A 16,679-nucleotide genomic window follows, 5' to 3' on the forward strand; every position below is an offset into this window, starting at 1 on the left:
ATCCCCACCTCTTCGACCTGTTTGTTTCCTCTCCACCTATCCTCTCCTCTATCCCTCTTCTATCCGCCTCCCACTCTCTCCCTATTTATTTCAAAACCCCCTTCCCCTCCCCCTTTTCTGATGAAGGGTCTAGGCCCGAAACGTCAGCCTCTCTGCTCCTATGATGCTGCTTGGCCTGCTGTGTTCATCCAGCCCTGCACCTTGTTGTCTCGGATTCTCCAGCATCTGCAGTTCCTACTATCTCAGATATATCTAACATGTTGTGATGAAAGACTGTGAATCTTCTTGGAACTATGATTTTAAATGCAGATGACTGAAGGCTTCTTGGGGTCTTAATGAAAGTTTGTATATATTTTGGGGTTTATGAAAGGAGATGAATAAAATAAGCCATGAGTTTAGTAGAAGCTAGGCTGAGCAATTTTTATTTTAATTTGATTGAAAGCTTTTAAATTCAGTTCAGAAGAGTCCTGACTGAAGTTGTATCTGAATTTAGTTTCTCTCAGAGAAAGGGGTTTATTCAGAGCAGTTAAGGGAATGAGTTACCTTGGTGAAAAAGTATAGTTTGTGAAACTTCCAGACCAGGAATGTTAGGTTCAAAATGATTATTCAACTGCAAGAGTCTAAGATCTCAGTTATGTGGGGATTCAAGGAAACGATTCCCAGCTCACAGCTCAGGAACAGACGAAAAAAAAAAATGCAGTGAAATATCCAGTTTTGATAGGGAAGGCAAGTTTCTTTGTCCTTTGAGTAACTGCCAGGTGGTGTTGGATAGGAGATGGGATTTTGGTTTGCCATGTGATTTAAAATGATTCAAACTGTTGTATTTCAATAATGTGGTTTGTTTTATTTTTCTTTTCTGTGATAAACTCTAGTTTTATTCATAAAACCTAATCTGCAGCTTTGTGCATTTATGCTGTAGTGAAAGATTTCCATGTTAAAGAAGAGAAAAAGCAAAATGCAACCTCTCAAGCCAGGTTTCATTCTGGGATCTGACATATCCAGTAGTACAATGAGCTGAGATCCCAATTATCTCTTCAAGGTTTTAGCAGCATTAATCTAGAATTCAGATAGTCATGATATCATGTTCATCTCAGCTCTTTGGTGAGATGATCATTTTGACATTGCTGAAGAACGTTGATTGCTAGCAGATCCTGATTACTAGGTCCAGATAACCATCCCTTATCTACTGTTTCTTGACAATGCCAGTATGTTACTCAGTAATGTTAGGGGCCACTTGATACCCCTCTGTATTGCCATTGCTTGCTGTACCTCATTCTGCAGCACTCCTTCTGTATTGCATTGGAGCATCAGCGTGGACTTTGTACTCAAGTCTCTGAGAGTGACCTAAACCCTCTTTCTCAGGTGATCTATGTTACTTTCTTGAAGAAGAGCATGGATGTACTCCCTGGTGAACCTGACCGATATTCATCATTTTATCAATACCACATGAAACATGTTCTCTGGCCTTTATCGCATAAATGTTTGTGGGAACTTAAATTCACTGACATATTTCCTATACTAGAACAGTGCAACTGCACTTCATTCCAAGTATTTATTTGGCTGTGAAAAGCTTTTTGATATGCTTAGGTAATGAAAGATGCTGCATATATAAATGCAAATTTTCTATACCTTTCGGTTAAGAAAATTATTAGACAGGAATACTGCAGTGCTGTGCTATTGTATCATCTGGTTTACCAATTTGAACAGTTCTGTTATCTTTTCAGGGTGGTCCTTGTGGAGTTCTGGCTGCAATTCAGGCCTGTGTCTTGCAAAAGCTGATCTTTGAGGACGTAGCTAGCAGTAGCAGTGAGGCCATGTAAGTGCATGTGTGTACATTTTAAACAGGAACACGTATCACATGTAATGCTCAAAAATGCTGGCATTAATGCAGATGTGCAGTTCGTCAAGTAATACACCCCAAATTCATTTACCAAAGCATCAAGAATTGTGGAATTGTGGCCAGGTGTAGATTGCACTGTTTCACTTGAAATGTGAGCTCGTAACCATGCAGTAACTGGCTATGTTTATCTGCCATGTCCAAACTTGAAGGATGGCCAATGCTATATGCTGCTTAATTGAAACCTCACTGGCATTCTTCCTGAAGTAATTTATCCCTATCAGTATTGCCAACGTAGCCTATGCATGGGGTCTCGAAGACAGAATGAATCATTGGCTTGAATGCTCTTGGCTTTCAGTAACATCTAAAAAAAATTATTTACCTTCATGTAGCCTTTCGCATTTCACCCTGTCCATCTGTCTCTGGAATTTCCATCCCAAGCCTCTACATATCACTAGTCTAGCGACCCAGAACGCTAGGCTAATGTTCTGGGAGCTTGGGTTCAAATCTCAACATGGTAGATGATGAAATTTGAAGTCAGACAAAATCTGGATTTCACCTGGCTAATCTGATGGCGATCATGTAACCACTGTTGGTTGTGGGGGGAGAAAAAGAACTCATCTGGTTCACTAATTTCATTTATGGAAGGAAATTTACCTGGTTTTGTCCACATGTGACTGAAGACCCACAGTAATGTGATTGCCTCTTAAATAACCAAGCAGACCACTCAGTTCAAGGGGCAATTAGAGTTGGACTACAAATGCTGGTCTTGCAAGTGTTGCCAATTCCCAAACAAGAATAAAGAAAAAGAAACCCTCTTGCCCCTTTCATCCTTTTAAGGTGCTACTCAAAACCTACTTCATGAACCAAACTTTCAGTCACCTGTCCCATTACTCTTACATGGCTTGGTGTCCACATTTAGTCTGTTAACAAGCATATGAAAGGCCTCAAAAACACTTTTGCTTGTTTTAGAAGTGTTTTATGGATGTACAAGTTGTTGCTATGGAGTAATTGTTGTTTTTCTCCCCTTCCTCTGACCTGCAGGGAACTGCAGCCAACCAGTGCTCAGCGATCACAGTGCCTCGCGTTGGCCATTGCAGACATATTATGGCGTGCTGGGGACAGGAGAAGAGCAGTAGTTGCTCTGTAAGTATACACTATATACAGGATCAAAGATAGAGGTGAGATTTAAGATGGTACCAGTACACCAGGGTGAAAGCCCATTCATCTGTGCTCACTAAACAGTATTCTCAGTTGTTAATAGTAATGAGTTCAAGTCCCAGTCCAGCGAACAAAATCCATGCCAACAGTTCAACAAAACAACATACAGTGAAAAGGGAGCGCTGTACTGTTCTTTCGATGAAATATTAAATAGAGGCCTGATCTAGAATGTTACCAACTGAGCAATGGCTGGTGTCTGAGTTGTGAATAATTGTCATTACGAAGGGGTAAAATTGAAGTGTTACGTTCTCTTGCTGTTCACAATCAATTAGACCTCAGGAAAGGGAGCAAATTTTCAATACCTAAATCTGAGGCCTTTCTGAAAAGGAACAGATTTTCCAAAAAAAGCAACTGTAAAGGACTTGGAGACAGTGTGATGAAGTGATGAGATGCTACCTAAATGGAGCAGGGTGAAAAGCTTCATAATTTGTGGAATGAGATAGTAGGAACTGCAGATGCTGGAGAATCTGAGATAACAAGGTGTAGAGCTGGATGAACACAACAGGCCAAGCAGCGTTAGAGGAGCAGGAAGGCTGACGTTTCGGGCCTAGACCCTTCTTCAGAAAATTTGTGGAATGCTGGTTACACACTCATCCTTTTAGACAGGGCATATGTTGGCCCAATTTCGAAATGTGCAGGAATACTGGCAGAACTCAGCAGGAATTAAGAGACATTCCACTGAAGTGTGTTGCAGCACCACTTGTTTTACTACTTTAACTCTTTTTGTTCCAGGTCAACAGGAAGACAGCAGTTTATCCCAGCAGGAAAATATAAAGCTGATGGGACAATTGAGACGGTACGTTTTCCCATATTTATAGAAAACGGTTTAAGTTCTTCCTTTACACGATGTGTTACAATGATATTGAATTACTATATGAAAGAGATATGGAAGTACATTCAATAGCAGGCTTCAAACTGCATTTGGATGATAGAAAGATAAACAAGAAAGCTTTGCCTTGATGTGGTGCCTTTCACAACTTCCAGAAGTTCTAATGCGCTTTAGAGCTGTTGTGGTTCATTTGAAGTGTTTCCTATGTTGTAAAGTATCTACACAGCAAAGTCTCCATCGTAATGATATTGGTTGAAGTATAAATATTGGCTGGGAAACCAAGGAAAAATTTCCCTGGTGATCCTTAAAATGGTGTGATTAGAACTATTTCATCTACTTGAGAAAGGTAGAACCTTGATTTAATATCTCATCCAAGCGATAGCACGTACAACAATGCAGTGCTCTCTCTCAGTTCGGGAGTTTGTGCTTTAGAGTGGAAGTTGAATTGAAATTGTCTGATTTAAGTAAGTGCAAGGGAATGAAGGAAAACTAATTATGGGATATTTGGAAAGAGGAGAGAAATGGGATGGCCCAAATAGCTCTTTCAGGAGGCCTCTTTCTGTATAATTGTATTTCCTTCTTGTTGAGAGGAACATTTTCAAGTTATTTTCTTCCTGTGTTTAATACAACATTTAGAGTTTGATAGCACAGATCTGGTAGCAGGAGCTATGTCTACTGTTATAGTCTCATCTGATGGTAATATTAGACAAGTCATATCCCAGAGTGAAACCTGGCTTCATAGACCATAAGTTTTATTTTTGCAATCTGGTTACCATGATGGACAGTCACTGAACAGTCACACAAGTACCAGTGCACTTTTAAGAAAAGTAAAGAAAGCTATATATATGCCAGATAATTTGGAAAGATCTTGTCATAAATAGCAAAAAGAAAGTTGCAAGCCTATTCCTTAGCAATAAACAAAAAAGGAGATGCTGGAAATCAGAAACACAACAGAAATTGCTGGAAAAACTCAGCAAGTCCGGTAGCGTCCGTGGAGGGAAAGTGGAATTAATGTTTTGGGTCAAATGACTCTTCTTCAGAATTGGTCACTGTGGAAACATTCACTGTGTATAAAGAGTGTAGGATGTTGCTTATAAAGGAAATTAGGAGGGCAGAGAAGGTCCTTGAAATATCTTTGGCAAATGGGATCAAGGAAAACTCCAAAGCTTTTTACAAGTATATTAAAAGTAAGTGGATTACCAGGAAAAGAGTGGGACCTATTGGAGATCAAGGGGGCAACTTGTCCATGGAGCATTCAATGTGGTGAGATCTTGAGTGCTTCTCATCTGTATTCGCAGAGGAGAAAGCCATCATAGCCGAGGATATCGGTTGGCATGATGAGGTTTTAGTGCACCTTATGATTAATAAGGAGGGGGCATTAGATGTGTTAGTGGGCGTACAAGTGCATAACTTTCCAGGGCCTGATGAGATGTATCCCAGGCTGCTATGGGAGGCAAGGGTCTCTGGTGGATATATTTAACACTTCACTGGCCATGTGAAGTGCCAGGTGACTGGAGGATAGCTAATGTGGTTCAAGAAGGGCAGGATGGACAGGCCAGGTAACTACAGACCAGTTAGTCTGACGTCAGTGTTAGGGAAATTATTGTAAAATTTCTGAAGGACAGGATGAATCAACATTTGTAAAGGCAGGATTGATCAGGGATTGTCAGCTTAGATTTGGTAAAGGGAGATCCTGTCTGACTAATTTAATTGAATTTTTTGAAAAGGTGACTAATTATACCGGAGGGTAGTGCAGTTGATATGGTTTAAATGGGCATTAGTAAGGTTTTTGATAAGATCCCACATGGAAAGCTGGTCCAAAAAGTAAGAGTCCATGGGATCCAAGGCAAGTTGGCAAACTCGATCCAAAATTGGCTTGCAAATAGGAGGCAAAGGATGATGGTGGAGAGTTGTCTATTGAAATGGAAGCCTGTGATGAGCGTTGTACTACAGGGATCGATCTGGGACCCATGCTGTTGTGTGTGTGTGTGTGTGTGTGTGTTAATGACACGAATGTGAATATAGAAGGTATAATTAGTAAGTTTACGGATGACATGAAAATTGATGGTGTTGATAGTGAGGAAGATGGTCTTAGGCTATTGATCAGCTGGTAAATTGAACATTGGTAATTGGAATTTAATGCTGATATGTGTGAGGTGATGTGTCTTGGGAGGCCTAAAATGGGAAAGATGTACACAATGAATGGTAGGTCCCTACTGAGGAACAAAGCGACCTTGGTGTACAAGTCCATAGATCCCTGACAATGTCAGCACAGGTAGCTGGGTCTGTTCTGTTGCTGGGCCAGGACACACTCAGGGATGGTGATATGGATGTCTGGAACATTGTCTGCAAGGCATGATTCCATGTGTGTGACTATGTCAGGCTGTTGTTTGACTAGTCTATGACACCTGTCCCAATTTTGGCATTAGCTGCCAAATTTTAGTAAGAAGTTCTTTGCAAGGTTGATAGAGCTGAATTTTCCCTTGTTGTTTCTGATGCCTAGGTCGATGCCAGATGATCCAGTTTCAATCCCTTTTGGGACCTTCTGGCAGTTTTATAGAACTGTGTGGCTTGCTCAGCCATTTCGGAGGTAGTTAAGAATCATTGCATTAGGTTGGGAATCATGTAGGCCAGACCATGCAAGGATTTTAGTGAACTAGATGGATTTTATGACAATCCATTATGGGTTTTATGGTCATTTTTAGACTTTTGATTCCAGAGCTTTAAAAACATTTAATTCAAATCTCTTGTGGTGAGATTCAGACACGGGACTAGTTATTTATCTGCATTTCTGGATTACTTGTCCAGTGACAAGACAAGGCCATCATCCTCAAATCTCATTCAGCTAACAAACCTGTTCTCAGTAAATACATTGGTTCACAGACAAGCAGCACCTCAATTTTAAACTTTCATCTTTCTTTGCAAGCTCCCTGACCTCTAAACTCCCTGTCACTGTAATGTCATTAAAGGTACTGTAATAACTGAGACTGGAGGAGTGCACACTCACTCTGTTCTCACAAATCCACAGCTTGTAACATAAAATTAAACCTACTTTTTCCAGTTACCAACATGATCATTTAAATCCCTTATCTGTATTGCGTTTCAAACACCAACCCCTATCAATCAGGTTGATAACATGTTTGGAAAGATTTTCTTATGAGGAGAGGTTGAGTTGGTTTGCTTGCATTCATTGGAATTTAGAAGAATGACTTTCTTGACACATACAAGATTCTTAAGGGACTTTACTGGGTAGATGCAGAGAGCTTGTTTTCCCTTGTTGGAGAGTCTACGACCAGAGAGCATAATCCCAGAATAAAGGGATGTCCACTTAAGACAGTCATAAGGAGGGATTTCTTCTCTGAGAGTAGTTAATCTGTAGAATCCTTTACCGCAGAGGACTGTTGAGGCTGAGTCATTGAGTATATTCAAGTCTGAGACAGATTTTTAATCAGTAAAGGAATCAAGGGTTATGAGAAAAAGGCAGGAAAGTGAATTGGAAATTATCAGATCAGACATGATCTCATTGAATGGTGGAGCAAACTAAATTGGTTGAATAGCTTACTTCTTAGAGAGAAATGGTTGAGCAGGTTGGACCTGTACTTATTGGATTTTGGAAGAATGAGAGGTGACCTTATTGAAGCATATGAGATTCAGGGGAGGATTGACAGGCTAGATACTGAGAGCAGCGTTTCCTCCAAGTTGTGTGACTGTGCTTGTTCACTGCCATACCAAAGGTCCGTGCACAGTGATTGCCATGCTGATACAAACACTGCATTGACTTCCACTTCTGCATGTTGCTGCTGCATAATGGATATTGGAGGTCTACCAATCCAATATAGTGTAAGAGAGAACGCTGGTTAAGATGATATTTCCTCGCATGGGGTAATCTAGAACTAGTGGGCATAGTTTTGAGATGAGGGATCTCTCATTTAAGACAGAAATTGGGAAGATTTTTTCTCTGAGAACCATCAATGTTTGGAATTGTCTTGTTGGGAGCGTAGAGAAGGCTGAGTCCTCTGAGAGTCCGCGAATGGCTGTCAGTGTGCTTAAACTGTTCATAGCATTCACTGCTTGTTGCAGATGTTGCTGTAGCACACGGACCTCAGAAATCCGCTAAGGAGAAAACAAAATTCCTGGGAAGTCTGGTGAAATGTTATTGAAGTTGAGACCACTATCTGATCAGCCTTGATCTTATCAAATGGCAAAACAGGCTCAAAGGACTGCATTGCCTTCTCTTCTTTCCCTTCTATATTAAAGGTGTTATATAAAAGTAAATTATTTGAGTAGATTTGTGTAAAATGCCATCAAGTTCAACAATTATTAGAACCTATGGTTGTGCAAAATTTTATAGTTAAGCACTGAGTAAGTCTGTGTAAGACTAAGACTGATTTTTAAAATTAATGTACAGGGTTTATTTAAACCTTATGGTAACTTGTTTTGAACTAATAAGTGAAATACATTCCCTTTCAGATTATACTGAACACTCTGACAAACTTCCAGGACCTGACAACTTTCCTTCAGCAAAATGTTGGCCAGGTTTGAGCTGCTCTGTATCTTCTGTTAGTTTGAGCAAACGCGTGAAAGAAAATGGAAGCAAAAAAACACTTACTAAAGATACACATCAGGCACATTGGTGTATTTCTCTGAGAAGGGGTGGTTTCGGGATTAGGATGTGAACCTCGGAGTCACTGAGTCATGCAGCATAGAAACAGGCCCTTTGGCCCACCATGTCTATGTTTACAACAAACACCGAACAACACTATTCCCATTTACCTGCACTTGGCCAGTACCCTTCCATGTTCTGGCATTTTAAGTTCTCATCCACATGTTTCTTAAACGTTGACAGACTATCTGCTTCCACCATCCTCTCAGGCAACATGTTCCATATTTCCACTACCTTCTGAGTGAAACTTTTTTTTAACTTCCAGTCGCCTCCACACCAAGTACTCCTTGCTTGAAACTACATACTCTAGTCTTAGACACTTCATACATCTTTCATTGGGAAAATTCTCACTATCTGCTCTGTCTGTACCAATTCCCCCCCTGCACCTCCTCTGCTCAGAGGAAAACAAGTGTTTATCCAGATGCTTTTCAAATGTTGAGAGTATCTGCCTCCTCCTCCCTCTCAGGCAGCAGTTTCCATATATCTATCACCCATGTCAAAAAATCTTTCTTCAGATTAAACCACTTGCTCCTCCCCTTAAACTTGTGCGCTCTGGTCTTAGGCACATCTGCCATGGGGAATAGATTCTGACAATCCACTTTCTGTATGACTCTATTAATGTTCCGTACCTCAAGTCAGATCTCTCCCTCAGCCTCCTGTGCTCCAAGAAAAAAACAATCTCAGCCTTATCCAGTCTCTCCTCATAACTGAGATTCTTCATCCCAGGGATAACACTGGTGAATCTCCTCTGCATCCTCTCCAGTTCGATCCGATAGTATGGCGAACAGAACTGCACACGTTATTCCATTTTTGTAACTTAACCAAGTCTCTATAAAGGTGTAACCAGACATCCTTGCTCCCACATTCTGCACCCCAGCTAATGAAGGCAAGCATCCTGTATGCCTTCTTCATCACCCTGTCTATCTGTGATGACACCTTCAGGGATCTATGGACTTGTACATCAAAGTCCCTTTGTTCCTCAGTACTGCTTAGGGACCTACCATTCATTGTGGTATATCCTTCCCTTATTAGATGACCCAAAATGCATCACCATGCACTTATCAGGATTAAATTCCATCTACTGTTGCTCTGCCCAATTTACTAGCTGATCAATATCAGTAGCCTGAGATCGCCTCCACCAATTTTCACGTCATGTGCAAACTTACTAATTATACCTTCAACATTCGCATCCAAGTTATTAATGCTCATAATAAACAGCAAGGGTCCCAGCACCAAACCCAATGGTACACCACTGGTTGCAAGCTTCCAATTACAAAAACAACCATCCACTATCATCCTTTGCCCCCTATTTGTAAGCCAATTTTGGATCCAGTTTGCTAACTTGCATTGGATCCAATGGGCTCTTACCTTTTGAACCAGCGTTCCATGTGACACCTTGTCAAAAGCCTTACTGGAGTCCATGTAAACCACATCAACTGCACTACCTTATCGATATATTTAGCAACCTTTCTCCAAACAAAAAAATCAATTAAATTAGTCAAGATCTACTTCAAACAAATCCACGCTGACTATCCCTCATCAATCCCTGCCATTCCACGTGTGGATTACTCGAGTCCCTTAGAATTTTGTCCAATAATTTCCCTACCACTGACGCCAGACTAACTGGTCTGTAATGACCTGGCTTGTCCCTGCTGCCCTCCTTGAACAAAGGAACCACATTGACTATCCTGTAGTCATCCGGCACTTCACCTGTGGCCAGCGAATTGTTAAACATTTCCACCAGAGACCCAGCAATCTCCTTTTTTGCCTCCCATAACACATTGGCACACATTGCATCAGATTCTGGGGATTTATGAATCTTTTCACCTGCTAAAATATCTAAAATATCCTCCTTATTATTAATGTGTTCCTCCTCTCTGAATACAGATAAGGTATTCATTTAAGACCTCACCCACATCCACTGGCTCCAAGCATAGTTCGCTGCTTTGATTTCTAGTAGGTTCCACTCTTCCCCTGGTACTGTTCTTCTGTTTTGAGTTTTTCCTTGATCCTATCTGCCAATGCTATTTTGTGACCCTTCTTTGACCTCCTAATTTCTTTATTAAGCAATCTCCTACACTCTATACTTTTGAAGGACTTCCCCCATTTTTAATGTACTATACCTGGTATATGCTTCCTTCTTGTTCTTTATCAAACTCTCGCTATCCCTAGAAATCCAGGGTTCTCTGGACTTGCTGCTTTTGGCCTTTGCTTTCAGAGGAACACAGTGGCCCCAAATTCTCACTATACTACTTATAAAAGACACTTATAGACATCACGTCAGAACTGCACGCTGAACCCAAACATTAAACTCAAGCTCATCTAAAATGACTGCATCCCGTTACAAATCCTGCTCACTGGTTTCTACACCATTTGCTGACTTACACTGGTTCTGATTCAGCTATATTTGCTTGTAACATTTGTAGTTCTTTAAATCTCTACTTCACCCCTTCTCTTCTCTGTAACCCCCAGCAGGAACAGAAAGTGACGGTGGAGGGCTGCTTTTCGGACCGGAGGCCCGTTACCAGCAGTGTTCCACAAGGATTGATGCTAGGTCTACTTTTGTTTGTCATTTATATATATGATTTAGATGAGAGTATTAAGGCATAGTTAGTAAGTTTGTGGATGACACCAAGACTAGTGGGTGTAGTGGACAGTAAAGAAGGTTACTTAAGTTTTCAAAAAGATATTGATTAATTGGGTCAGTGGGCTGAAGAGTAGCAGATGGAGTTTAATTTTGGATAAATGTGAGGTATTGCATTTTTGTAAAACAAACATGGGCAAGATTTGTACAATTAAAAGTAGGGCCTTGGGCAGTGTTATACAACAGAGAGACCGAGGGGTTCAGGTACATAATTCTTTGAAGTTTGCATTACATATAGATATTGTTGTTAAGAAGGCATTTAGCACACTTACCTTCATTATTCAGACCTTTGAGTACAGGAGTTGGGATGTTACGTTGAGGTTGTACAGGACGTTGATGAGGCCTCTTCTGGGGTACTGTGTGGAATTCTGGTCACTCTGTTGTAGGAAGGATATTACTAAGCTGGAGAGGTTTCAGAAGAGATTAACCAGGATCTTGCTGGAAATGCAGGGTTTGAGTTATGGGTAGAGGCTGGATTGGCTGGTACTTGTTTCACTGAAGGGTAGTAGGTTGAGACGTGACCTTACAGAGGTTTATAAAGTCATGAGGGGCATAGATGAGGTGAATTGCAAATGTCTTTTCCCCAGAGTGGGAATTTCAAGACTAAAGGGCATATTTTTAAGGTGAGAGGAGAAAGATTTAAGAACAACATGAGGGGCAATTTTTTTGCGCAGAGAGTGGTTTGTGTGTGGAATGAACTTCCAGAAGAAGTGGTGGATGCAGGTACAGTTACAACATTTAAAAGACAATTGGATAAATTCATGAATAGGAAATGTTTGGAGGGATATGGACCAAGCACAGGCAGTTGGAACTTGTTTAGTTTGGGATTACAGTCGGTATGGACTGGTTGGACCAAAGAGTCTGTATGACTCTATGGCTCTGACTTCTCAACCTTCCAAAAATTCACTGGTCTTGTGCAATACCTTCTCTTTGATCTGCTGTTGATGATCCTGCATTCAGCTATGTTTAACTTCAGAATTTCTTTGTCAAACTGCTTTGTGCCTCCATCTCTCCTTCTCCTTTAAGCTACTCCTCAAAGAGTACTTTTGACCAAGCTGTCGACCACTGATCTTAATTTTGTCTGACCACAGAACTAACAAGTGCCTTGGATTTGTTGTGCATTAAAGGTGTGATATAAATGCAAGTTCTTAACTTTATTTCTCAGAATTATTGATTAGGTTGAACTTTTTCAGTATTAATTGTCTGTTTCAGGTCCCCAGCAGCTACAGACTTTTGTTTTCTGTGTGGGTCTTTTGGTGCTGGTAAGAGAAGTAAGGGGTGTTTGTAGAGTGCATCATGCAGAGAGCAATTAAATGTGTAGGCATTTGCTGGAAGAAACTGCAGCTCCCCCACAAAGCCTGGACAGTACTGTGCAGTATTACGTTTGGAGTAAACAGTGAGAGAGCCAAATATTTGTGGTGATGTGTGTGACATCCTTTGTGGAGCACAGAGGCCACTGTGTGCATGTTCTTTCTGTTTCCAGCATTGGGCTATGTTTAATGCTACTTGCCTGATTGTACTTGCCCAATATCCGTTCTTAGAAGTGTTTACAAGGACCTGTTAAGGAAAAGCTTTTACACTTCAAGGTGCAGATAACCCAAAATACCTACAGCCCAGGAGGTCGTCATTCAGTCCAACATTCCGAAAACCAATCCAATACCCTGTCCTTTATTCTTTCCTCTGAATCTTTCTCTGTTTCAAATATTCCATCTAATGTTTTTAGAGCATTGAGTATAGGAATTTGTACGTCATGTTGCAGCTGTACAGGAGATTGGTGAAGCCACTTTTGGAGTACTGCATACAGTTATGGTTGCCCTGCAATAGGAAGAGTGTTATTAAATTGGAAAGGATGCAGAAAAGATGTACAAGGATGTTACTGGAATTGGAGGGTTTGAGTTATGAGGAACGGCTGGATAGGCTGGGACTTCTATCCCTGGAATGTTGGAGGTTGAGGGATGACCTTAAAAGTTTTTAAAATCATGAGGGGCATAGATAAGGTGAATAGGGGTAGGAGAATTCAGAACTAGAGGGCATAGGTTTAAGGTGAGAGAGGAAAGATTTAAAATGGACCTGAAGAAACCTTTTTAACACAGACGGTGGTGCGTATGTGGAATGAATTGTCAGAGCAAGTGGTAGAGCCAGGTACAGTTACAACATTTAAAAGATATTTGGATAGCTATGTGAATAGGAAAAGTTTAGAGGGATAAGAGTCAAACACAGGCCAATGGGATCAGTTAAGTTTAGTTTGGGAAACCTGGTCGGCACGGATGAGTTGGACAGAAGGGTCTGTTTCTGTGCTGTATGATTCTGACTCTCTCTCCCTCTGGTAACTTCCTAGCCCCAGCATCACTCTACTGACTGTTCATTGCATTACTATAGTGCCATAAGAAATACGAAGAGTAGACAGTTCCGCCCCTTGAGCCTGCTCTACCAGTCAGTAGGATCGTGGCTGATCCGACACTCCTCATGTCCACTTTCCTGCATTTTCTCCATTACCCTTGATTCTCCTACTGATCAAGAATCTATCGACCTCAGCCTTTAATCTACGCAAAGACTTTGCCATTGAGAGCTATTAGGGCAAGGAGTTCCGAAGATTTTCAACCCTTAGAATAGAAATTCTTCCTCCTCTCAATCATACATTTGAGCGGTTGTATTCTGAGACTATGGCCTCTGGTCCTCAACTTTCCTGTGAGGGGTAACAGCTTCTTAGCATTTTCCCTGTCAAACCCCATAAGAATCCTAAACGTTCCAACGGAATCACCTTCCATTCTTCTAAACTCCAGTAAGTAGAGTTCCGACTTGTTTAGTCTTTGCTCATAAGCCAATCCCTGTATACTGAGGACATCCTAGAGAACCTTCTCTGAATTGCCTCCAATGAAATTATACCTTTTATTAAATAAGAGACGAAAACTATCCTCAGTACTCCAGATGTGGTCTCTCTAGAACCCTGTACACTTGCAGTAAGACTTCTGTACTCCTATATGCCAAACCCCTTGAAATAAGGGACAACATTCTATTAGTTTTCTTCATTGCCTGCTGTACCTGTGTGCTAGCTTTCTGTGTTTCGTGCACAATATCCTGAAGTCCCTTTGTGTAAAGCTTTCTGCAGTTTTTCTCTACTAAAATAATGTTGTTCTTTTGCATTTTCCATATTTTACTCCATTTGCTTTATTTTTGCCTACTTGCATAAACTATCAACATCTCTTTGTAAATGAATCATATCCTTCTTACAGCTTGCCTTTCTATCTATTTTTGTGTTATCTGCAAATTTTGATACAGTACATTCACTTTTTTACCCTGAGACATTAGTATATTTATTTTCTTTATTCATTCATGGGATGAGGGCATCACTGGCTTGGCCAGCATTTATTGCCCATCTCTAATTGCCCAGAGGGCAGTTCAGAGTCAACCACGTTGCTGTGGGTCTGGACTTACATGCAGGCCAGACCAGGTAAGGATGGCAGTTTCCTTCCGTAAAGGGCATTAGTGACCCAGATAAGTTTTTCCGACAATTGGTAATGGATTCACAGTCATTGTTAAACTCTTAATTCCAGATATTTATTGAGTTTAAATTCCACCATCTGCCGTGGCAGGATTCAAACCTGAGTCCTCAGAACATTACCTGGATCTCTGGATTAACAATCTAGCGATAATACCACTAGGCCATTGCTTCCCCATAAGACTCAACTTCCTTTCATGATTTTTGATTTCCCTTTCAGGATGCCATGCTGACGCTGTTTGATTAGATTATGATTTTCCAAATATTCTGCTATTACTTCTTAATAATTGATTCAAATGCATTCATTTCCAACAGTAGATTTTAGAGTAATCAGCCTGTAGTTACCCACTTCTTGCCTCCTACCTTTTTGAATAGGGGTGCCACATTGGCAGTTTTCCAATCCTTTGGTACTTCTCGAGAATCTAAGGAGTTTTGGAAAATTAAACAAATGCATCCAATATCTCTGTGGCTATCTCTCTTAGCATCCAAGGATGCAAGCCATCAAGGCCAGGGGACCTACCTACCTTTAGCCTCATTATTTTGTCTAATGCCACTTCTTTAGTCACGGTGATGGTACTTAATTCCTCCCCTGTATTCTTTACTACTAATGGGATGTTCGTAGTGTCTCCTACCATAAAGATTGATGTAAAATATCCATTTAACTCTGGCTGCCATTTCCTTGTTCCTTATTATGGTCTTCATAGATTCATGAAGGAGTCTATGTTCACTTTGACCTCTCTCATCCTTTTCATATATTTAAGGAGGCTCTTATTGTCAGTTATTAATCTTCCTCGCTAGTTTGCTCTTGTACTTTATTTTCTATGTATTTACTATCTTTTTAGTCTTCCTTTGCTGGATTCTTAATTTATCCCTGTCTTTGGGATTATCATAGTCCATCAGTGATCTGAGGACTTTGCCTCTTTATATGCTTTTTCTCTCCTTTATACTCTCCTTAACTTCCTTGGTCTACTCCGAGCCCAACTAATCCTTCTCAAGAATCCAATTCAGTGCCTGGAAATGAACAGTGTGATCTAACTGCCCTAACATCACTAAAAGGAGTACTTTGAATTTGGAATTTTGGACGTTACTGGGACAGATTAATCCCATTCTTCTCTGATAAACTGGTGAAACCACTCACTTGAATCAATGAACTTATATCAATTTTGTCTATCAAAATAACTCGTCAACTCATCACTTTTAGTTTGTACCTTCTGTGTAATGTTTCCCACTTACTTTATGGTAATTGGTATGATTAAGTTGACTGTCCCTCTGAATCTTCCATTTTTCTGTGTATATTTCAGAAACACTATTCTTTATTCTGTTTGCTTAATTCTTATTGTGTTAAAATTAGACCCTCTGTTGAGGTTGGTTCGCTCGTCGAGCTGGTTTGTTGTTGTTCTGCAGACGTTTCATTACCCTGCTGGGTAACATCATCAGTGCAGCCTCTGATGAAGCGCTGTTGTGTTTTCCCGCCTGGTTTTCAAACTCTGGAGTCCGTTGGGCTGGATTACCTCCCTTCTGGTTTTTCCTTCGTGTATATGGGGTCGAGTTCTATGTGTTTGTTGATGGCTTTCTTTGTGGAGTACCAGGCTTCTTTAAAACCCTGTGTGTTTTTTACCCTACTGTAGCTTTGCATTTATCAGGACCTCAAAATCAGATTTCCTGTCTTTCTTCAATCATTCTTGCATCTTAATCATCCACAGGCTTTTAAAAATGCAGATTTGATGGTGCAATTTAATGCCTTCACTCTTTGGCATGTAGGGTTTTTGATCAGGCTGTTGGATAGTGGGCAGGGGGAGCCCACTACTTTCATCCTCTTTCCAGATTAAGTCCATGGTTTGAGCTGTTGGCAGCTGTCCTACTCCACTGCAAATTGAAGTAACTAAGTGACCCATCGTTGCCCAATTTAAGAGCCTGTTCTCATCACAACTAGACTCCACTCAGCAGCAGACAGGAGCTTGCCATGCCGAAATCCTTCAAAAGCAA

The 16,679-nt window shown here is 40.7% G+C and overlaps 1 protein-coding gene across 3 annotated transcripts in view; it reads left to right on the top strand.

Moving 5' to 3' along the window:
* Window positions 1-16,679, top strand: part of mindy4 (MINDY lysine 48 deubiquitinase 4) — a 173,345-nt gene that overhangs the window by 83,006 nt on the left and 73,660 nt on the right. For all 3 annotated transcript variants that reach the window (XM_048616068.1, XM_048616073.1, XM_048616079.1), the window contains 4 exons: window positions 1,725-1,816; window positions 2,882-2,983; window positions 3,791-3,854; window positions 8,358-8,423. In XM_048616068.1, the coding sequence (XP_048472025.1) occupies window positions 1,725-1,816; window positions 2,882-2,983; window positions 3,791-3,854; window positions 8,358-8,423 (324 nt within the window). The remainder of the gene's footprint in view (window positions 1-1,724; window positions 1,817-2,881; window positions 2,984-3,790; window positions 3,855-8,357; window positions 8,424-16,679) is intronic.

Source organism: Rhincodon typus, chromosome 2 (assembly GCF_021869965.1).
Source record: "Rhincodon typus isolate 14 chromosome 2, sRhiTyp1.1, whole genome shotgun sequence".
Taxonomy (NCBI): domain Eukaryota; kingdom Metazoa; phylum Chordata; class Chondrichthyes; order Orectolobiformes; family Rhincodontidae; genus Rhincodon; species Rhincodon typus.